The 23,352-nt window shown below is 40.0% G+C and overlaps 1 protein-coding gene across 1 annotated transcript in view; it reads left to right on the forward strand.

The window, feature by feature from the left end:
* Positions 1-23,352, forward strand: part of TEX2 (testis expressed 2) — a 44,726-nt gene that overhangs the window by 9,880 nt on the left and 11,494 nt on the right. The window contains 6 exon segments of the mRNA XM_032128857.1: positions 8,198-9,855; positions 16,111-16,311; positions 17,993-18,329; positions 19,437-19,705; positions 21,037-21,186; positions 22,589-22,688. Of these exon segments, the coding sequence (XP_031984748.1) occupies positions 8,198-9,855; positions 16,111-16,311; positions 17,993-18,329; positions 19,437-19,705; positions 21,037-21,186; positions 22,589-22,688 (2,715 nt within the window).

A 23,352-nucleotide genomic window follows, 5' to 3' on the forward strand; every position in this document is an offset into this window, starting at 1 on the left:
GTATCTTCAGGTGCCTTAGGATAATTAATTTTCATGTGTTGAGTACAACTGCCTTTCTAGTTAGGTATGAATACTTTATTTGTAATAAATATAGATGTAGCCCTCCTCCTTTCCCTAGACAATTTAAACTTTCTGAAAATAGCTTTGCTTTGATTGGTTGTTCTTGTTTGGGTTTGTGCCAACTGCCTGGGTCTGTAGCTCTTTATCTGTTTTTTTTCTAATAGTTTATTTTATTTGAAGAGTTACTGCTTCTTAGGGATGTGTTCTAGGTCCAAAATAAAATACTTCTAAGTATTAAATGCTTTAGTCCTATTTAATAATACCGGAGAATATCCCCTTCTGTAATTCTGAAACATTTGAGGACCTAAAGAAACCATTATTATGTACTGTGTTTTGTCCTGTCAGGTTAAAAAGCCATAAAGCACCTTGCATGCTAATCCTCTGCAGAACATGAAATTAAAATGAAGGCTGTACATAAGAAATATGACATTTGATCAATCATTAAAAAAAAAAAAAACCTGAAAAAAAGATGTCTTTAGATACCTATGGGTAAATCTGTAGATTCCATTCCTTTTTAAAAATCTCTCATTACTGCATTTTACATGGGGATCTAGAATTGGAGTTACTAATTGGTGATGCTCCTCTGTATATCTGAGTTTAGCCTCATGTGGACAAACCAAGTTTATTTTTAATGCCTTTTCGTATGAAGGTATGTGATGGTTGTTTTACCTTGACAGGTACTTTGAATATTGATGGAATTTTTTTTGTTAGGGAAATGAATGTAAATGTAAAAAGTCCTTGAATGCTCAGTTGTTACCTATTGATGTGTATTTGCACTGGGCAAAATGAGCCTGCAAGACAGTTCTGAAAAGGCCTTTTAAATCTAGGATTCAGGACACCTTATTTTACTTCATTTTGGAAACATACTTTCTAAGTCAATGGTCAAAATTTCCCCTAAAGATTTTATGGTGACCTTTATTTTAATCTGAGATGTGGGCAGAGTTTTCAGCTGTGGACTAATCCATGGAGGTTTTAGATAATCTTTTATCAGATTAATGAGGAGGTGATTTTTTTTTTTCCACTGAGATAAGAGAATGAGTTACAGTTCTGCACAGTTTTACCTCACATTTATGCTTTTCCACAGGATGTAAGTTTTTATGCATAAGCTTTTGATGCTTTCTTATTACAAAATCCAACATGTTCTGTGAGATGCAGAACTTGTGCAGCACCGGAGGATTCTGATGTAGGCTCTTCTCCCTTTTAGAGGAGAGCAAATGCAGCTGTATGTATTTATTGCTCAGAATTGTAAGACCGTTGCTGGGGTTTTTTTGCTCTCATTTGGCTTGCCAGGGTGACTCTGAAGAGAGTACAGCAGTTTGAGAAAAGTGAGAAAGGCTGGCTTTACGCTGGCTCTGGGTTTGCCCTTGTTTTAATGTGTCTATTTCTGAATCCCTTGCTGCAGAAATTTCCGATCTAGGTCTGTAAACTTTTCTTTTTCTGGGGCATTTCTCTTCTCACTCATGGCCAAATTAGTTTTTTGGGTAACTTTGATGCCAGCAAGTAGCTACTTGGAAAAACACATGTTTTAATGTAATTTTAAAGACAGCAATATATGTTATAGGAAATGACTAAATCCCCAAAATCTGTGATGGAGGGGGAGGGGGGGATTTGGTGGTGGTTTGTTATCATTTTATTTTGTTCTGGGAAATAGTAAAAGGTCCCTTTGAACTGTTTAATGTAGAGTGTTTTGGAAGGAAAAGGTCCTACTTGTTCTTTGGAATTACAAATGATAAAGAAACAAGAATATAGTTCATACGAGGAGAACATGTGAATGGAGGAAGTATTACGTGTGTACTAGAATTTTTATTTGTTCTCATTGTGCCAACTGGGACTAAATGTCTTTAATATAATTACACTCTGATGCAGTTTGAATCTGTTCCAAAGAGCAGAGCTTTGCCTAAAAACTTCTTTTATTTCTTCTGTTAGGGAAAGTGTTCCATTTCTTACAAATACTGCTTCACTTCAGCCTTCAGAAAATCATTAAGAAGAAATTAATTTATTTTTAATTTCTGGAGAACCTTTAACTGCTTAGCTTTTTGTGTTTGTTAAAATGAAATTGTAGTGCAGCTTTTAAAGTTTTTGGTAAATGGTGTGTCACAGAAGGAGAATAGGTAAGAATAATAACTCTTATCAGTAAAGGCAGAGAAACTAATGTGGTAGCTGACCACATCTTAAGTCTCTTTGGGGGAAACATTAATATAGAATACACTCACTTAGGTAACATTAAACAATTTCTACTTGATTATTTTTGAAGTGGTGTAAAGACAAGCTTGGGAAACCTCAGCAGCAGCAACAGAATTTCCGTAGTTTTTGAAGACTCCTTATTTGCCATTGCAATTTTACTTGACCTTTCTGTCCTGGACTTAAAATTACGCTTATTCGTCTTTTGATAGGTTTATAATTTTTATTAAAAGTATCATCTCTTTGACAAGACTTTAAAATCTTGCCTAGGATCCTCTTTTTATGTATCCCTACACATACTTAATTGCTGATTATTTAACTTAAATTGTTCTGAATTTAAAAGCATTTGCACAAAGCTTTCTGGATTGGTTTTTTTTTTTAATGGTTGGCTCAGAGGACTCCCGCTGGAGGTGTTTTAGTTCTCGGCCAGCTTAGCTGTGCTCACCTGGGTACTCTGTCAGGCGTATGTGCTGTGTGTGTATACTATGATCCATTGTGGGTGGCACCATCAGTTTTGGCCGTAATCTGGGATTGGTTTTCTGTTCAACACATTTGACTACAGTCTTTTTAATAGTACTTGATAATCAACTTTTTCATTTCTGCTGTTGGATTTTAAAACAGGTTTTTGTTGGGGTTTTGTTCCTCTTCTCCCCCCCCCCCCCCCCCCCCCCCCCCCCCCCCCCCCCCCCCCCCCTTCCCCCCCCCCCCCCCCCCCCCCCCCCCCCCCCCGTATCTCAAATTCAGTTGCATGAACTTGGAAAGTGAAACAAAACTTTCTTGTCCTGATGGAAACTGAGCTTTTAAAGCCCTTATCTCCTGGCTGGGTAACTGGATCCCTGACAGGAAGGTTTCACAGGGCTATTGTGTGATAGTAATTACCAACCCTGGCTATGTAGTTCATTTAAAAGTAATGACTAGTGGATATAAAAGGAACAATATATGTTAACTATGGAATACATTAACTCATGGAGATGCCAGGGGAATTTAATTGATCATAATTAGAAATCTGAATGGGGATAGGAAGTAATGTTGAATTTTGGGTTTTGTATCCTTTTTTTTTTTGTCTTTTATGGTATAGATCTGTTGAATGAAATGAAATTTGTGTGACAGATAATGTCCCAGCAGCTGTGCTTTCTACTTCAGGGAGGGCATTCTGGGCTAAATGGGAATTGGCTTTCTAGACTACTTTTGTGGCAGAGTAATACTTTTCACTAATCTCCTGCTTCATTTTGAAGGACCTGAAATGAAGACTTCATGCTCTTAACAGAAAATTTTCTCTGATGCTGAGAGCTCTATTACCTATTTTAAATAAGTATAAAGAATTACAGCAGTTCTCCCACATATCTCAGTGTTGGAAGGCTGGTTGAATCTCTAGTAAATCAAACAGAAGCTAGAACTTCTGAGAGCAGATATGAATTTCAGATCATATTGACTTGTGCAGGTGTTCCCACTCCGGGAAAGATTTAATGTGCTGCTGGTCTGGTTTGGAACATGGCCTTAGTGTGTTAGTGGGGTCCTGTTGCTATGAATATAAAATCTGTCACTCCACATGGAGGCTGCAGAGATTGTCTAAAACAAATACACTGCTTCTCCTTCCTGCCAAATGGAGGGTAGATTTAAAGTATGAAGTGTCTACCTGTTTTGAGTCTGACACTTGAAAATGACTGTCAAGTTACCCAAAATGATAAAGGCCTCATGAATCTTAAAGGACAACTGGGTTTTTAACCCAATCTGCCAGACCAGGAGCTGTCTGGCCCAGAAGGATTACTGGGGAAAGCAGAGGCATAACCAGTGAGAAACATCTTTCTCTTTGAACAGCAGTGGCAATCTGCATGAAGTTGAATTGTAACATATCAGTAATCAAATTAGTTGTTTCCTGAACAGCATTTAAGGCCTGTTCTTCTGGCGCAGCTGACAGATACAGGGGAAAGTATTGCAGTGCTGTTTAATAACCTGTAAGGCTTCTCCTTTAGTTAGGAGGAAAGGAATTTCTGTTTTATGAAAAACACATTTTTTGGCTTGTGTTTAGTAGCAACCAAAATACAAGTGTTGAACCTTGCTGCACATTTTTCTGAAGCATTTTTGCTAGTACAATGTACTGTATAGCCTTTCCCCCTCATGAAGATGTTGCAATAAGTAATAGCAATGTGATTGGAGTAGTTGGCTGCTGCAAAGCATGTGAATTTAGTTACCCAATCCAGCCTGTTTTCTCCAAATGAAATGATTATGACTAAGTGTGGTATATGCAATGTTGACCTTTTAAGTTAGTTCCTAGTTTGCTGCTTTGTTGTTTGAATCACTTTCTGAATTGTTAATGTGAAAATAGTTGCTTTGCTTTATAAAGGTTGGTGGTATAATTGTCTAAGGCTCTTGGATGGACTGTGTGTTTTCCTCAGTGCTGTGAACAGGTGCCTTCTGAGGCTCAGCTGAGGAAGGGTGGGGTGTGTTTGTCCCCTGCAGGGGAAAGGAAGAGAAGGGTGTTTATGCTGCTGGGCAGAAGGGCAGATTGCTGGGTGCAGTTCCTGTGAACTCCCAATTAGTCATTCCTGGGAAAGAGCAGTTACTTGCAGTGACACTCACAAAAGGTGTCATGGCCTAACTCACACTTGGCCTCTCCCTGGATGTCCCTGTTAGTCACCAGGTGCATCACAGCGTGGTGGAGACGTGCTGTCACCCAGGCAAAAACATCCTCCAGCATTGCTGCCTCCCTGCTCATAGGAAAGGGCTGGGTGAAGAATGTTGTCTGTCCCAGGCAGCTGCTTTCCCTGTTTGCCTGGCTCAGTGTTCCTGTTGTTGGAGCTTTAAAAGCAATGCCTGTAGGTGAGGATTGTAAACTGCTGTTCTGTGGGAGATGAGGATGCAGTGCCTTGAGGTCAGAAGTGGAAATGGCAGCCATTGGTTGGCAGCTCTCTCATTCCACTCTGCAACAGCATCCAAAGTTCAACCTTTGGGGGAAGGAATTGTTTTCTGAGCAGCCTTCTTCCCTTCCGGGTAAAAGTTCATGCTTTGAATCATTTGAAGCCTGATGATGTAAGGCATGTTACTCAGATCTGCCTGCCACATAAATAAAACTGATACCTCGCATCTTCAGAATCAGCACCAGAAAAAACCCTGAAGAGGCAGACAGAGAAGGGCGAGCAGTGTGGCCTTCAAAAAGAAGGATCAGTGAAAACCTGTGTTTCTGCAAGTACCAATAGAATCTGCAAACAATCAGTCTGGAATTGTGCCACTTCAGATGGTGAGGCATCAGGTCTTCAAACAGCTGGGAGAGGAGCTGAGGAGTAGGGGAAAGAAGTAAGTGAGGAAAATGTAGCCAGAAATGAGTAAGAGTGAATCTGTTAAAATGATTTTAAGGGGTAAAAATGTATGTTTCAAGAACCTGATGTAATAGCTTTATCAAAACCTAACACCTACTGAAAGAGATGTCAAGGAAAAGCTTCTCAGCATCTACTTTGGGAAGAAAAAGCAAAACAAAAGCCAAAATCCTTCACAATAAAACAGATTGTGTTCAGGAATGGATTGGAAACCTGTGACATAATTCACGGTATAGTAATGTGCTTGAGGTAGGCAAATACTGGCTAATCAAGAATTTCCTTCCTTTCTGTGTTAACAAGTTAATAAAGATATTAAGAAAATCTTGCTTGTTCAGTAAGCAGTAAAATCTCTTTTCAGTACATTTGGTGTGTGCAAGTAAAGTTCATCTGTTTCAAGTCATTAGCACTGCATTAGCACAGCATGGCAACTGGTGTTTAAACATGAGCTAATTAATGTTCAGTGTAAACACAGTGTGCTAAAGAGCTACCCAGACCCCTGAAGTTCTAGCTGATACAAAATGCCACAGTGAAAATGCTATTTGCTGTTGGGGGGAATAACTAATCTTTTTCTCCTGCTTTCCTAGATTACTGATAAATGGTTAATGTTGAACAGCAGAAGAGAAAGGGTCAAACTGTTGCCAACAGCATTGTGTACAAGGGGGATTTTGTTACTATATTTGTGGGGTTTTGATTTTTGTTTGTTTGTTTTTTCCTTCCTTAGTGTATAGAGGTGTGATGGCTCAGTGATCTGGAAAATGTGTAGGATTTTTGGACTTTCAAATTTTGGTTTGTTAGTTTTGCAATTTCACAACTGGGCCAAAATATTAAAGGTGTGGTAGCTGATGGCCCAGCACTATGGAAGTGAGGTTGGATACGTATCTTGTACAATAGTACTTTTTTTCCCCTCTCCAAAATAAATTTGGGGGGTGTTTGTCCAGAAAGTCTCGTAATTTGCAGTGTGAAACTATGTGAAACGGAATGTTGTCTGTAGCATGGATGCTGTCGGCTGGTGGTTTCCGGGTGTGCTAATTCAACAAGGAGATGAGAGACCAAATTTCTTACCAACTTTAACGCTCACCAAGTTATACATACAGGTGGCTGATAAGTGTCTATATAAACTTCAGGTAACTGAGAGCTCTTAATATTTTGGGTAAATAACTACTTGATCCACAGATGTAATAGGAAAGGTAACAACCTGCTGAGCCCGAGGTGGGCTGGAGGCACATCTCCATCATTGAAGGGAGTTCTCTGTTAATGCTGCTACTTGGATGTGTCAGATGGATTTTGGGGAGGGCAGAAGAAAACTGTTCTGTGGTAAAAGCTGAAGTCAGATTGATCTTTAGGAAGAATTTTTGTCTCCTAAGTGGTGTTAGAACAAGGGTGAGATGTCAAGTGAAAGCTTGACCAGGGGCTGAATGTTTCTTTTGGTTCTTTGAACCCAAACTGGCTCCCTGTCATATGCAGCAGAAATGAAACTTTAAAAAAAAAAAAAAAAAGACAACAAACCCTGAAATTGAAATTTCTGAAGGCTTTGGATGAAGCAGGTTAACATCCAGCTCCTTCTGTACAGCCTGATTGGGAAGCTCACAAATGCTGGAAGAAGCAAGGAATGGTCAACAATTTAGGAGCCATAAAATGGACAGCTGTAGTGTGTAGGAAGTTGTGGACAGATACTTGCTCTGAATAAGCAGTGTAGCAAAGATCTGCTGTTTTAAAATGTTTAACCCAGCTTAGTTTACTGACAGGTTAAAAAATGTTTACATGAACAGGTCTGCTAGGAAGTAGAAAGGGCTGCAACCTTTAGTAGGATGATGATATAGAACAGGTGGCACTGGCTTACTGGATAATACAATCTGATATCACAACTGTTGTGAAGTGCAGTTTCTTCACCACCACATAATCATTCTTCTGAACTGCTCTTTAAATGTCAGCAAAGGCCTCACATTAATTCAGCTTGACAGTTTGATTAGAGCATTTTAACAGCTTCTGAAAAATAACTCAGTTACTGAAGTGGTAAACTTGCTGTCTTGGCAGTGGAGATAAAGTGCTGCCTCGCAGTTGGAGAGGCAGAGCTAACCCTGTAATTCCTGGTCCATCTCTGTGTATGGTCACCAGCGCCTTGGTTTAAATGCATGCTATTTCCTCTCTGTGTAAATATATGCCTAAACTAACTTTCATGGGTCAATAAAATGCTTAAATAACATGCTCCCCACACGATGACCTTTACATATTTCTGACCTTGCTTTGAGTTTTCAAATTTTCTTTCTTTATAAGGTATAAATCATTGCATGTAGAAGGGAGTGAGAGTTAGGAGTGAAGAATTTTAGTGTGTTGAGGTGGGATGGGGCTTCTGGAACTCAGAGGTATATCTGGCAGAGGGAGACTAGAAAGGTGATGCTTCAGAGATGAACTGTAATTTCAGGGCACTTGAAGATAATTTTAACAGCATGGTGTTTTTTAGTATTGCCATTTTGTGGTGTGTGGAATATGTAGCATGCAGTAACCTAGATCTGTAAATTTGAGCATGTGAGTTGGTTTGGGATTTTTTTTCTGCGTAAAATTGTGTTTGGCTTAATGCTTGAAAATAAGGGCATTTGAATGGGGGAAAATGCATTTAACGTGGTGTTACGTGTTCTTCCCAGACTCTGACACATCTTTGGAACCTGCAATGACAAGTCGGAACAGTAGCCATGCAGAGAAAACTGGTGAAATGTCCTCAAAGCAGTCAACACCAAAAGTGCAGGTCCAACGATCTGTCTCCCGAGAAACCATCACTATTCATTTCTCTGCATTTGGGAAGGAGGAAGAAGAGGAGGAAGAGGAGTTTAAAGAATTTCTTGATGAGGAGCTAGATGACAAAGCATTTGTAACAGCACTTGAAGCCAAGGAAGACCTCTGCTTTGAGCATACTGGCCATGACTTTTCTGGTCCAGCTACCTCGCTTAACATGGCCAACTCTGCATCACCGCTGTCCTCATCACCTGCAGTTCTGCCAACTGCAGAAACTGTAAAGCTGTTGGACTCTCCTTCCCTATCCCAAATACTCAGTGCAGTGCCACCAGTCCTGTCTCCATCGTCACACTCATGTCACACAGTTGGCGCATCAGGTGCAGCAGCACCACCTGTGGAGCAGAAATCCAGCCTGTCATCTTCCCCATCCTCATCCCCGTCCAGATCAGTTGCCTGCTCTAGCGGATCGTCCACAGTTTCTAGTTCAAAGCCTTTTAAGGGGTTAGTCAAGTCCTTTTCAACAGAAGTGGAACCAAAAGAACCCACCCCACCAATGCGACATAGACAGTTAATGAAAACCTTGGTGAAATCTCTGTCTACAGACACTTCTAAACAAGAGTCTGAAGCTGTGTCTTACAGGCCACCTGACTCGAAACTGAACTTGCATCTGTTCAAACAGTTCACTCAGCCTCGAGCAACAGGTGGTGATTCTAAAACTGCCCCCTCCTCTCCATTAACATCCCCCTCCGACACGCGTTCCTTTTTTAAAGTACCTGAAATGGAGGCTAAAATTGAAGATACGAAAAGACGCCTTTCTGAGGTAATCTATGAACCTCTTCAGCTGCTCAGTAAAATAATGGGTGATGAAAGCAGTAGCCACAGGCCCAAAGCCTTATCTTCAAGTGCTTCAGAACTCTCAAACCTTTCCAGTTTGAATGGCCATTTGGAAAGCAATAACAACTACAGCATTAAGGAAGAGGAGTGTGATTCGGAAGGGGACTTCTCTGGGAGTGACTTTAACCTGACTAAGAGTGATCAGTCAAGAGGGGCAGAAGAGCATTTAAAAGAGATTGAGACCAAAAGCTCTCAGTCTGCAAGCACAAAGGATGTGGGGTCAAAATCTTCACTTGTACTTGAAAAATGTTCGTTGTCTGCACTAGTGAGCAGGGAGGATGAGGAGTTTTGTGAACTGTATTCTGAAGACTTTTTCTTGCTAGAGGAGGAAAGCAAAACCGATAAACCAGCTGAAACTGTGGTCGATCCTGAGATTACTGAGGAAACTGTTACTATGCTCAGTAATGAAGATGAAAATAATCTGGATGTGCAACAGCCTAAAATACCAGTGAAAACTTTATACTTATTAACACTCTTAGTCTATGCTTACTTTATTATCCCTCTCCCTGGCTATGTAAGTGGACTCTTACTTGGAATGGCCCTTGGATTTATGGTAGCTGTCTGTGTGATTTGGCTTCTTACTCCACGTACTCATGAGTATCTCAAATTGCATAAAAGCATGAAAAAGCGCTGGAATACAGGAGCTCTTGACATCAAAGAACCTGAAATACTGAAGGTGAGGTCATGGCATTTTGTGTGTATGTGTCTATGTGCATTATTTTGGGTGGAAGGAATAAACTGGATTTATCCTGATGGTGTAAAGGAGCTGAACTGTCCCCATTTGTAAATATTTTTTTAGGGTCAACTCACTTTGGCAGGGGCACAAATGGTTTAGTATCCAAGAATATATAAGACTTCATTGTCTTTAGGGATTAGTAGAAAATGGAATTTCTTCAAAAGTAAAATGGCAAATGGCTTTGCTGATAGATTGAAACGATCCAGCTGAAGTACTGAGAGCAAGTAGTGTCAAAGTTTAGTGTGTAAATAACATTTGTGCTTGAAGCTGCATCTTGAGAGATGTATTTTGTTTCTGGGACATTTTACTGTCTAGGCAGTGATTTGTCTGTCTGGTCTGTTCAGTCCAAGCAGAGACAAAAGCATTGTGTTCAAGTAGAGCATAGAGAGTTGGAGGGCGTATGGGTCCCCCTTAAACATGAGCTAATTGGAATGGGCAGAGGAATTACAATTCAGCTAAACATGTCTGAGAGCTGGGTTTTAAATGAAAGTTTGTCCTTCCTGCTCTCTTCCCATCTCCACTTGTTGAGATATTGTAAGTTGCTGTCACTTTGTGTCACATTGCTTCCTGTCCAGCTGTGATCCATCCAACCCCTCAGTTCCTTTAGTGCTTCTGGTCCCTGTCCTGCCTCTCCTAATCTCTGTCTGCGATGAACTAAAATATTTTCCCAATTGCAGAATTCTGAACAATAAAACATCAACTAGTTTCTGATGTGCAGCAGAAGTGTTTCTGAGTGACAGTGGTGTAACCTTCACTTGATATCACTTGCTTGTCAGAGTATTTGTGGAAATATTAAATTGAGCTTTTTGAAGGTGCATCTCCAATTGTAACAGCACAAAGGTTGCATGAATTTAAATTCAGATGGGTATATACTGTAGAATCTGTAATGTATTGATGGCTAATTTCATGTGTCTTTAGGTAACTGAAAAGTTAGAGAAACAGAATATGAAGTTCTACTTTTGTTGCATAAAGGGGGCAATTGCATGTCTAGTCCTTATTCTACTTTGGAGTTCCCTTTTCTCTTGAATGATATGAGTTGTGCTTATTATTTGCTGTAGTGAATTCAGACTGAACACTCCTGTCTGCCCAACTGCCCAACCTGCTGCTCGCATGTACAAATCTTGACAAACTTTCAGTTCAGTCCTTGTTACTTGGTGCCAAGACCCTTCCTTGATACTTGAAAGCTGGTAAAGATCCTGATGTTCATTATTGGCTGGTGCTAGGCTGTCTCTGAGATGTCAGCTCTTAGTCAGGAACCTTTAAACTGTATTTTAAGGCTTTTATCGAGGAGATACATCTTATGAAAATGGCTGTAGCCAAGAAATGAACAGTGCGGAGAAGTCTGTATAAATGTAGATTAATGGTTTTTATGACCTGATGAGTATTTCTTGTGCTCGTAACACACAAAGTAATTGTCTTTAATATGTTAATGCTTCAAGAGTTTTAAACACCAGCTTGGTGCCCATATTGTAGTAGGAACATAATGTAATATGATTTAGCAGATTGCAAGTTGTTATTCCCACTTCATACAACTGTTTTCTATTTACATGTGTCACAATGAGTACTGGACAGCTTAGATCCTCTGAAAAGGCAGCTAAAGACTTAATCTGTAACAAAACTTAGGTGAATATAGGAAAATCAAACTTGATGCTCTTGCATAAAGGTGTTCTCTTCAGAACTTGTTGGTCTCGTGTTCTGGTCTGGACTGCTGTCATGCAGTTATGATAAATGCTCTGAGTAAGATCCCTTCATGAGGCTCAAGGAGTTGGGATTCTGCCAAACTGCTGTCAAGCTATTTTTGTACAAGTATGTGTACATTCTCCCCCATGTAAATGTTGTTTGAGAAGTTTACATTTCCCAGGTTTTGAAACCTAGTGGAAAATTCCCCATAGCAATTGCTGAAATACTTGAACATGGTTATTGTCCCCCACAAAATCGTTCTTTGGCGGTGGGAAAAAGTAAATGGCTGTTGTGCTGGTTATTGTGTGCTTCTGTAGGTTTCTATACTTACTTCAGTCAAATCCTTGAACCAGAAAATGCACAAAACCTCTGCATCTTCATTGCATGTTTTTGTATCTGCCTATTCCCTTAGTTTTCAGTTCTCTGACTTCCTTATATATTTTTTTTTCTCTGCCCCCTTTTTTAATCCATTAGTCTTTTCTAACTTCCTTCTTGGCCTTTCAACTGTGCATTCCCTTGTGTTGCACTGGCTGGTATGAAAGGTTTTAAGTAACAGCTAAAATGGAAATGATAAATTTACCCTTTCCATTAGAAAGAACTTTTAGAACACAGTGGCAGTGCCTCCTGGAGAAATGGAGCTTTTGAGCCACAGCTGTACAGAAAGAGTAGGCTTTTTATCAGCCTGCTATTCCTGAGTACCATCCAAGGGATTTCATGTTTGATAGTGGCCTCTGGCAGAGAAATGTGTTTTCCAGTTAAGGTGATGGTTGCTTCTTCTACCTCAGACCTTGCTGTGTCTTTGGATTCCCTGTGAATGAAGCTCAAAAAATGCATTATATTTTTCCCTCATTTATGAAGCAAAATACTATTGAAGTATTAGAAAATAGTGGCAATAAGAGGGATGCTAATATAATTAGTGTGATTTGAGTGATCAACAGTCTTGAAAAATTTTCGGTGCTAAAGCATTTGATTATATAATTTAATAATAATGAATATTAACCTGTTAATATCACTAAGAAACTTTAGGTTGGGCTTGTATTGTGAAGGTGGCTTTTGCTGATTCGATTATTTATGTATTTGAAAGTATCGTAAGTAATGATTTTAGTTTATTTCTACCCACACAGCTTGTCTGTGTCCCCACCCCTCTGGGACCCTCATAAGGATCTTTTGCAATTCCCCCTCTCCTCTCCTCTCAGGTTGTGGTGTAACACACCTGAGACCTGTGACTAAGTAACACAAAAAAGTTGGTACCTACAAGGCCCAATTGTGCAGTTCTTACATGAATTATTCTGTTGAACTGCAGTTTGAATAAAAAATTTGGAGCCCAGTGTCAGGAAAGAGGAAAATCAAACTGGCTTTTGAAACTGTATTTTGTAGGTGGCCATGTCCCACGGAGCCGACTGTTCCCGAGGGCCAGAGCAGTGGCAGCAGTTTTGGGTTACAGCTGTGACCTGAGCTAGAAAAGCTGTTCTGCCCAACCCTCGGAGCAGCTCCGTGTTCAGGGTGGTTCCCAGCCCGATGCCCAGGCACGTTCTCCTGATTTCAGCTGTGAGTGTGGAGCAACAGCTGACCTTTATAAATGGAGATCACAGGATCAGTATAAATGGCCAGCAGCTGCACAGTGGCATATGACTATGGTCATTGTCCTCCCAGAACTACTAAATTTCTTATTTTAACAACTTTGCTCGTCCAGAAAAGACCCATCCTACAGTCACTCCTCTCCTACACAAGGAAATCCATGGTTGCTTCAGTAGTTTGGGAAAATTTATCTGTTGCTAGCACGTTATGGTAACACAACTTCTCTGTTTGGGTGCGTTGCAAAACTGTTTCCATGGGCTGTGAATCTTTTGTTCCAATTTGTTTTTGCAAAAAGAGAGGCGGAGGTATTTCTGATGAAATTGTTCTTAAAGTGCAGGAACTTTGGAATGACTTTTGGGGCTTCTTGGATAACCTTCTCAGTGTTTAAGCTAAGTGATACAACTGAAGATCGCTGAAGTGAGAAGGCAGGTGGTGTTGTTACCTCCTTTAACACTGTTAATAAAATTCCTACAGCTGCCACAGATTTTCAGATTCATTAATAAAGAATCGTCATTTCGTGAAGCATTAACATTTTACTCTCAGCCATACAGTGTTTCTCTGTAACAAAATAACTTGAAAATCCAGTGCAAAGAAGAAAGTTCATCCTTAGAAGTTAGAAAACTAAAATTTTATGTGCAAGGACGGTTCGTAGTAATGTGCTGTCTCTTTCATCCCAGCTGTTGTCTGAAAATAAAACCCCAAATACTTAAACCTAGACTTGGTTCTTTGGTTGCTGATAACCTGGTGGTTGTGCTGTGTTTGCACATCTGTTGGGTTATGGGTGAGCAGGGGAGGCACTACAGGGTGTGAGAATTGTGTGTTTGGCAGATTGTACAGCTAATCCATTTGTTTGAAGTGGAAAGCCTGGGCACATGGTAGGGGTCAGAAAAGCAGGAGGGGTTTTTACTTATTATTTGGCACAGGGAAGTCAAGAGTATGATGAGTAAATCACTCCTTGTTTTCATCACAGTTCCATCTCAATCAGGCTGTTAAAAAAAATGTCAGGTGCAGTCTGACCTTCCTTCCTGGGTACCACGTGTACCCATAAGTTTCCAACCTTTCTACTGAAAATAAAAAGCTTATTAGAGTTAGAAGGGCTCATGTGACTAAGCTTCCTATAATGACCCACTCTCCAGTCAGCCCTTTCTCTCTGTGTCAGCTGGTGCGGTGTTGGCTGAACGGCCTTCCAGAAGAAGGCAAGAAACTTCTGAGGCAGCAAATTCCCATCTGTATGTTTGCGTGGCTGCAGGCTCCAGACTTTGTCTGAGCTAGAAATAGCTTGGAGATCTGATCGGGGGCAGGTGGGAGTTGCTCCAGAGATCTGTGGGCCATATGGATATTCCAGTTCCTGCACACAGTGGCTTTGGGCAACTCATGTGATGTTCTTGTGCTTCAGTAAGTCCAGCTGGAGTTCCTGGTTGAAAATTAGTTGCTGTCTGCTCAAAGATGTCTTGGCTAAATCATTTCTAGGAAGGAGACGGGATGTGTTCAAACCTACATCAGGCCTGCTGTGCAGAGTTTGATGGCTTATAGAAAACACTTCCTCATGCATTGTATTTTCTATATGGGAGTCATGTATAACCCACTGTAAGAAAAAAAACAACCATAAAGCTTCTTCAAAGAGTATGTCCTGGTATAGGCATTTCTATTAATAAAAGACATAATCTGCTTTGGAGCTGAGCAAAGATGGATGACTTAATCTTTCCTGAACATAAAAGAAATGCTAATTTATTGAGGTTTTTCAGGGTTTGTAGTGAAAATGGAGCTAGATGTTGGAGTAAGCAAAACAGATATCACTGTTACTGTGGCACCTAAGAAAGTGTATGCTGTCTACTGTGGGAAATTGTGGCACTGAAGAAAATGAGCATAAAAGTAAATTTTACATCTCTCCGTGTGGGTGGAAACTTCTTTAGTAAGTTGAAATCTTGCAGTAATTTTTGGGATGTTTTGCATGAGGTAGTTACAACTTTTTGTTTTGAGAAATACTGGGGTGCTCATTCAGCCCTCCCCACTTTCCCCCACTGTAATCACCCAGGAGTTTGTAGAAGTGCCATTTTACTTTCTGCTCCCTTTCACTTTCTGTTGACGTTGATGAATATTGAGTATGCTGAATTTAAGGTTCTGATGTGCAGATAAAAACAATGATCAAAGAATGTTGTATGGCAGGTTAAGAGAAGGAAAACTCCTTGAATGAATGTTCTGCCTGCCTTCTGCCCCATTTATCACCTCCATTTCTGTAATCAGATGTTGGAGGAGTAACATCACCCCCATGGTCAGAGTCAGCACTTAGAGGCTTGTTACAGCAGGACTTGCGGCTCACGTGGGGACTGGCTGGTTTGTTTCTGTTTCTTTCACAGCACAGAAATTAATTGAATTTAATCCACGTGTATGACTCCTGTGTTGTAGCTGGGCAGTTACACAACATGTTAAATGATCTCAAACGGTGATGGTGCGTGAAAGCAAACTCCATTGTGGTCTTCCACTGAGTCCTTAATTGTGGTGATTACAATGTCAGTGCTGTCTGTGAGCAGACAGGCTGTTTGCTCTGCCTGGGCTCTGGGTGATTAAAGTATCCAAGCTTGCTGGGAGCAGAGGAGCTGCTGTGCCACTCATCCCGCCTGCCCTGTGGCTCTTCCCAGCATCCTGCATCTGCAGATCCCACTGTGGCTCCTGGGGATGAGGTGAGAGCACCCTGTGCTACATATACAAGGTGACTGAGTCAGAAAAAACAGGCTGTGTGCTTGAGATCCCGTCCTCATCTCATGCTCTCTTAGATTGGTGCTACCTCATTTAGGGCGTTTATTGCCTCATTCTGTTTGTGCAGTAAGTGAAATAACTTTGGCAGAAGCTTGGATAATAATTTAAAGTTTTTAGGTACATGCTGTACTTGGTTTCCCAGTAGCTTAAAAGCCTGTTAACAAGTGTCTTCTTCTCTAGGGATGGATGAATGAAATTTATAATTATGATCCAGAAACATACCATGCTACATTGACTCACTCCGTCTATGTGCGACTCGAAGGAAGCACCCTACGACTTTCAAAACCCAATAAAAATATTTCTAGAAGAGCTGTGTACAATGAGCCAAAGCCTGAAGTCACCTACATCAGTCAAAAAATTTATGAACTAACAGATAGCAAGGTGAGTGCCTTACTTACATCTGATTTTAACAAAGAATACTTTGCAAATTCTTTTTAACTCTGAATTATTTTTTTCATTCCTCTATTTTCACGTTCTGTCATTATTTAAACAAAACTGTTGTTGTGACTAACTTGCAAAAGATTGCGCTGGGGAGGAAGATTGAGCAGGATTTGGAAGAAAGTACATATTTACACAATAAGGGAAAGGCATAATTTTCCTCTGGCAGTTGAGAGCAGAAGTTAACTCATGGGAGTTCTGAGACTCATTCCCAATGCATGAGATGACTGCAGAGCTGTTCTGAAGGTTACACCAAAATGCATCATCTTTAGTGGTTGTCTCTACCCCAAGGCAACATTTGCATTTCACTCAGAGGGGGAATGTACAAAGAGGAGAGTGAATGTGAAAGAGGAGAGTGAGAAGTGTCTGGAACATGACCTGTTCTGGGTACCCCCAGTCTAGGGAAGGAGATCGGGATTTTTGCAGTTGGAAGACTGCATCAACAATAATGCTGGGACAGCATTCCTACATGTTGTTTGCCTCCCTCAAGTATGTGAAGAGTTGCCATGTGAAGTTGATTCCATTGGCATTGTATTAAGTAAAACATCAATACCTAATTATTAAGAGAATGGATTTTTTTAATGTCCTGCATCAGTCGAGGGCCTTGGCAGTACAGATGTAGGAGGAAACCATGCTTCACTTGACTGTAAGTGAGAGGAAGAAAGGGACCAAGGCAGTAGTGAGGAAAACCTCCCTCCTTTTCTCTGAGTCTGTATGGGAAAGGAGCGTGCTGTCAACTCTGCCTTCCGTTGAAGGAAGACAGTGAAAAAGATAAAGCAAAAACTTAGATTCCTGTCTTTTGCAGATTTGTTTTCCCATCATGAAGACAAGCAAAGCTGTCACATACTGGGGGAGCACTTCACTGATGGTGGTTCCCCATGGTATCTTAGAAAAATTTCCAGTACTTCCCCCCACCCAGCCCCAACTGATTACAGAAATGCCAAATGCCCTGACTGTAATAAACAAATGATGCCTGTTCTTCAGGTATTTGCCCACAGTTTTTGGAGAACATTACTGATTTAGACCCCACCTAAGAATTTTTAACTCTTTTTTTTTTTTTTTTTTTTTTTTTTATCTACTCTTCTCATCACTTTCATTGTCTTAATTCTATATAAGTATACTGAGTTTAGAATATAATTATCTGCAAATCAGTCTTATGGCTTGACTCTTACGTATTTGATGTGGCTGTCACCAACTTCAAACCCTCAATTTCATGAGGTGGGCATGAAAAGTTGTGTTCAAAACTCAGTTTGGACTCCAATTATTTTATCTTGTTATCTATTTATCTCCCCCTGGCCCCAGAAATAAAGTTACTGGATTTTCTATCTTTTCTGCAAATCCATGAGAATAAGATCATTTAAATGACAACAGAGTTTCTTATCCACATGGTATGAGCTGCTTAAATGGCCTTTGTTTTAATTGCAAGGCTTGGCTCACCAAAGACTTAGTGATGGTGAAACTTAGCAGTGGGTTGGACATCCACCAGCAATTTTGAGTTAGTTAAACTGGCAGATCCAGTGTGGGATCTTTATCTCTTGCATTCCTGTGTTCTTTACTTGAGTATAGAAACATAGAGGATACAAGTGAAAAATAAATTCATTTAACCCTTCCATTTATACTTCAGATTTCCCTGGTTCCCAAGAGCCTGGCACGGAAACGAATTTGGAATAAGAAATACCCTATTTGCATTGAACTTGCCAAACAGGATGACTTCATGGCTAAGGCCCAGATTGAGAAGGAGACTGCAGAGGAAAAGTTACCTGCTGAAAAAGTGGACTTGAACAACGAGGAATCCAAGAAACCTCAGGATGGAGCGAAATACACTTGCCAAAAGGATCAAGTGCTTTATCTCTTTGGAAGGACAGGTAGGGAGAAGGAGGAGTGGTTCAGAAGGTTCCTTCTTGCATCAAAGCTCAAGTCTGAAGCAAAGAAGCCACCCAGTTTGTGTGGGAGCAAGCCAGGTACTCAGATTTTGTATTTTTGTAGAAGTCTGTTAAAAGAAACAAACCAAAGTTATGTTTTGGTGTGCCACAGTGATCTTTACAAGCAAAAAATAATACCAAAGATACTCTTCTCCTTATCTTGGCCTCTCATTTCCACCTTCCCCCTACCTTTTCCCCTCTTGGCGCTATGCTTTCAACTATTACTATTTTTAGACTATTTTATATGAATACACTATTTTTCAATTACTGTAATAACTCCTGTCGTATTTGTAAGGATGAATTGTTCAGTGTCTTTTTTTTCCTGTACATTAGAACTGATATCAACATTTGCAGTATTAGACTCAGTTCTCTTATTACCCATTTTTCTTCCTCCATTCTTCCTTCCACTGTAGTCTTCTGTAAAGGATAGAGCTTTCTCATGGGTTGGTGTCACAAGAAAACACATTTATCTGTTTAAATAAAAGGTCCTGCACTAATATATGTGAAAATATATATCTATGTGAACCAACAAACATATTAGTCTATAGTACTGATAAATTGTTTGGAATATTAATTTAAACCCATCCTCTGATACAATTTTAAACTTGAATGACTCATACTTTTCTGTCTTTATTCTCTGAGAAGCTTTTTAAAAATTAGTTAACATTATTGTTTCTGGCACATAACTTCTTGAAATGCAAATACAAAATTAATAGCTAATTAAAATTCTAATAGTTACATGCTTTTGACAGTCCTTTTAATTGTAACAGCCTATAATTAGATTAGGAAAAAAACCCTGTAGTCATAGGTGCATTTCAATCACCTGACTTTTATTTTAAGCATTCCCCAGCAGGGCTATTGGGAATTCTGCCATGTGTTATACATATGTGAGTGTCCATATTTAGATATGCTATTGATCAGCTGACACCTCCAGTCCCACATCCTGCTGAATCATAGCAAATATTGGCTAATTTGGGTTTAGGACCACCTAAACACGCAGCAGTGGAATTTACTTTTAGCCTTTAAAATAAGAAAGCACCATGCTGGTCTTTTTTCAGGAGAAATAGCTGCGGAATAAATGTGTTCCTTTAAAGTTTGATGATACACTGTGGTATTTGGCTGTCAGATTTATTCTCTGTTGAACAGGTACTATTCCTTTGAATTTAGGGGTGCTGCCAGCACACAGTAGAAGTGATAGTCAGTCTGGAGTTCTCACACACAGCCGGAGCAGCAGCAAGGGAAGTGCAGAAGAAATCACATCCCAGCCAAAGCACAAGGACCTGGCTGGCAATGTGAGGCAGAAAATGCTTCTGGACTACAATATTTATATGGCAAAGTGTGTTCCACAAGAAAAGAAAAGCCCTTCAGGTAGTCCAGTCCTCAGTGCAGACAGCAGCCCTACAGCTGTGAAAAAGGTAATACTTGTGCTCCAAAGGAATGGTGAACAAGGTCTGTAGCTCTTACTAATCCTTTGGCCTTCTGTACTGCATTTGAGTCACTCTCAGTAAACAGAACCTTAATACTAAGTACAGCACTCTTAATAAACAGATCTTTAATGTTAAGCATGACCACTGTTTGTTTAAAAGCTATAATTCATATCTTGCATCTTTGTTTCCAGACTTTCACACATTGCCCAGAAAAGTGAGTAGGAGGCCATGGTGGTGTAGCATATGAATAAACACATCTTGTGTTCCCCCAGGAAGACATATTCTAACCCCCAACAACTCCTGAAGCTGTGATGAATTTGCTGCTGAATCTGGCACGTGTCAGAAGTCACTCTATAAATAGATGAGCACTGCTGGCAGGGAACCTGCATCAGAGCAGAGGCTCCTCACCCAGCCGTCCTGGCAGAGCCAGGCTGCAGCCCTTATAAGCAGTTGCTGCCAAGAGATGATGTTCAGAACTGTAGCATCTACCTGCCTGTCTTAGAAAGTACTGCCTTTCTGCTGGCTTCAGGAGTTCTGCTTGGAGTAATGACGGGTGGTAAATTCTTCTGTCATTGCGGGCACTTCATGTGTTGTGTTTCCTTCATGAAAACTTCCTGTTTTTTCATGGTAGTGTGTGTACACACCCAAAATTATTTCAGCTGCCATGGCTTTTGTGTGTGTAGTCAGTGATGCAGCATCTGAATGTATAATATTTCCAGGTGTTTCAAGATGGTTCTCAAGGAAACCAAGACAATTCTCTTGGACTGTAAACAAAACCTTTAATGCAGCAGAGGGAACAATATAGTTTCCTGAATACTGTATACAAACATTGGAAGGAGGAGTGTGTTTTCATGTACTGTGTTTATCATCTATTTGTGGCGTTTACAAACTATATTTAAGGATGTAAGATCGGGTCTTGCTTTCCAATTTTTTGATGAAGTAAACAGTAGAGTAGAGAACCTGTTCTTCCAGATCTGACTGGGAAGAGAGTATCTTTTACTGCAAACACATTTCTAAGTCTGCCCACTCTGGGTTTTATCTGCTTTTTCTGCCAGAGGTTAAGTTACATACAAGTTTCTCATTTCATTGCCAGAGGTCAGTCTATATCTGTGTGGTCTTATTCCCTCTGCTGCACATCAGGATGATGACAGGCTCGTAGCAGCCCAGCTGATGCATTTGTAAAGCTGCTCCCTGTGCTGAGCATTTGGTGTTCTAAGCTGACCCAGGCTCTTAACACTGAACTTTACATGTAAATCAGGCCTTTTCTGTCCTTATTTTATAAAATTTATAGGGCTGTATAACCTGCTTTATGTTTTCAGTTGACAGATGCCAACGTGGAAGCTGAAGAAGAAGAACAGGAGGTCTGGGTGAATGCTCTGCTCGGAAGAATATTTTGGGATTTTTTAGGAGAGAAGTATTGGTCTGATCTAGTGTCAAAGAAGATCCAAATGAAACTTAGCAAAATAAAGGTATCTGATCTGGAGACTTGCATTATACACTCCTTGTAAAGGAAATGAAACACATGATCTTTGAGTTTTAAAATGGTACAAGGAAGACTTATTTCACACTTATATGTAAAAGACAATAAATGTGCTACAGAATTCCAGTTCAGTTTCTGATGGATCTCAGCATGTTAACTTTGCTGCTTCTGTTTAAAATGAACTACAGCTGGATTAGCTAATCGTATCTGTCAAATTTTTATGTAAAAATTAGAAGTTTTACTGTACTTACATTAGGGATAAATAGAACTGCATATAAATGAGGAAATCTGCTTTGGGAAATAGTGGATTGCTTTTAAGGTGGAGGACGTCAGGGAACCAGAACTGTAATGTGTTCCTGTTAACTTCAGACATAAACTACTTTCAGGAGAAGTGGGAGCAATAGTTACAGGAAAAACTCTGTGGGGTGACAGGACACAGCTTCCATTAGCTGCACCACCTCAAGGGTGAGGGGAGGAGTGATGCTTTTGAGTGACTTCTCCATCTTCCCCTTGCCTTCCTGTAACCCTTCTGAACAGCAGTTCATCACAGGCCTTCAGCTCCTAGTGTTTGGGGAGGAGTTCACCTGTTCCTAAAGGCAAAGGAAGTTGTTGCCTTGCTGACAAACCTAAAGGCAAAGGAAGTTGTTGTTTTGCTGACAAAAGCTCAGAAATTTAGCTGCCAGCACCAGCTGTGAGACAGTGGTGCCTTTGCTCTGGGAAATAACCAGTAGCCTAATTCTGCCCTGTCTGCTTCCACAGTTGTGACAGCAGAGTACCCAGACATCTCATTGGAAACATTTTAAGTGGAAAGACTGGGAATGGGGACTGGATGTATTTTTGATGCGTTAAAGCAGTGTCTGTTCACAGGAGATATATTTTCTATCAATTAGAAATATTTAAGTGAATAGATACCCAAATCATCATGATTCTGTGCCTCTATTTTACTAAAACAATTACACAGATTTAAAATGTAATGTTCTGTGAAAGAATTTGCCAAAGATAAAAGAAGCTGAGACGTTGATAAAACCAATGATAAAATATGTGACTGAAGTTAAAATTCAAAGAAGTCTTTGATTTTTATTCACAGTGAAATAGGATTTACACTTAATTCTTGAGTTTTTTTACATACTTTGACTAAAAAGCATGCTGGAAGTTTAAGGTCAGCATCTTAACTTCAATACAGATGCCCAATCTCTCCCTAAAAAGTTTTTAAACTGGAAACGGTGAAATTCTAGAATAGTAAGAAATTTGTGTAATTATGTTCGTGTTCTTTCACTGGTGGCACTTCAGCTCAGTCTTAATGACCTTAAGTTTAATGACCTTTCTTCTCTCAGGAAACTGGTATTTAGTTCCATGACATGTATTTGACTTTTTATATTCTGTCCTTTTAGCTGCCCTACTTCATGAATGAGCTGACTCTGACTGAGCTTGACATGGGGATAGCAGTGCCCAAGATCCTTCAAGCCTTCAAACCTTCTATTGATCACAGAGGTAAAATACAAAAAGCCTTCTGGTTTTGCCTTTGTATCTGTGGAGAACAGAATTTTGATCTGTTTATCTTGTGGATGTTTTAGGTACATTTAATAAGAGCTTTTTCTGAGATACTCAGGGGTCTTTATCTCAGGCTTGGTGTAAATGTAATTCTGTATATATGGAATTGTGATTGTGTCTTTCCATAGGAAATAATTACTGAACTAAACTAAAATTTGCATGCAACGGAGATGCAGACTTTAATACTAAAAACTTCGTGCCACGCAAATCACTGACTAAAAGCATGAGGATAGTAAGTGCTAACCTTTCCCTCATAAAACTGAATGAAACAGACTTTGGGGAATTATTAAAATCTTCTTGGATGTACATTAGTTAATGCTGCCTGTTGTATCCAAATGCTATTGTTTGCCTTTATCTGCTTGAGACTTGCAACTCTTTGGGGAAAAGCCTTATCTATAAAACACTGGGTACTTTGCTCTCAACTTTTCCAAAGAATATTTTCCACTGAGCTTTATAAACAAAGCATGTTTGGAAAGAGAAAACTGTTTTGTTGTCATGAGGAACAAAATCTGTCTTTTTCAGAGAAATAATAATTGAATAGATGGAATAGGTGGAGTGCAGTCAGTATTTGGGGAACTAAAACATATTGCTGCTTCTTGCCTTA

This window comes from Corvus moneduloides, chromosome 19 (assembly GCF_009650955.1).
Source record: "Corvus moneduloides isolate bCorMon1 chromosome 19, bCorMon1.pri, whole genome shotgun sequence".
Lineage (NCBI taxonomy): Eukaryota > Metazoa > Chordata > Aves > Passeriformes > Corvidae > Corvus > Corvus moneduloides.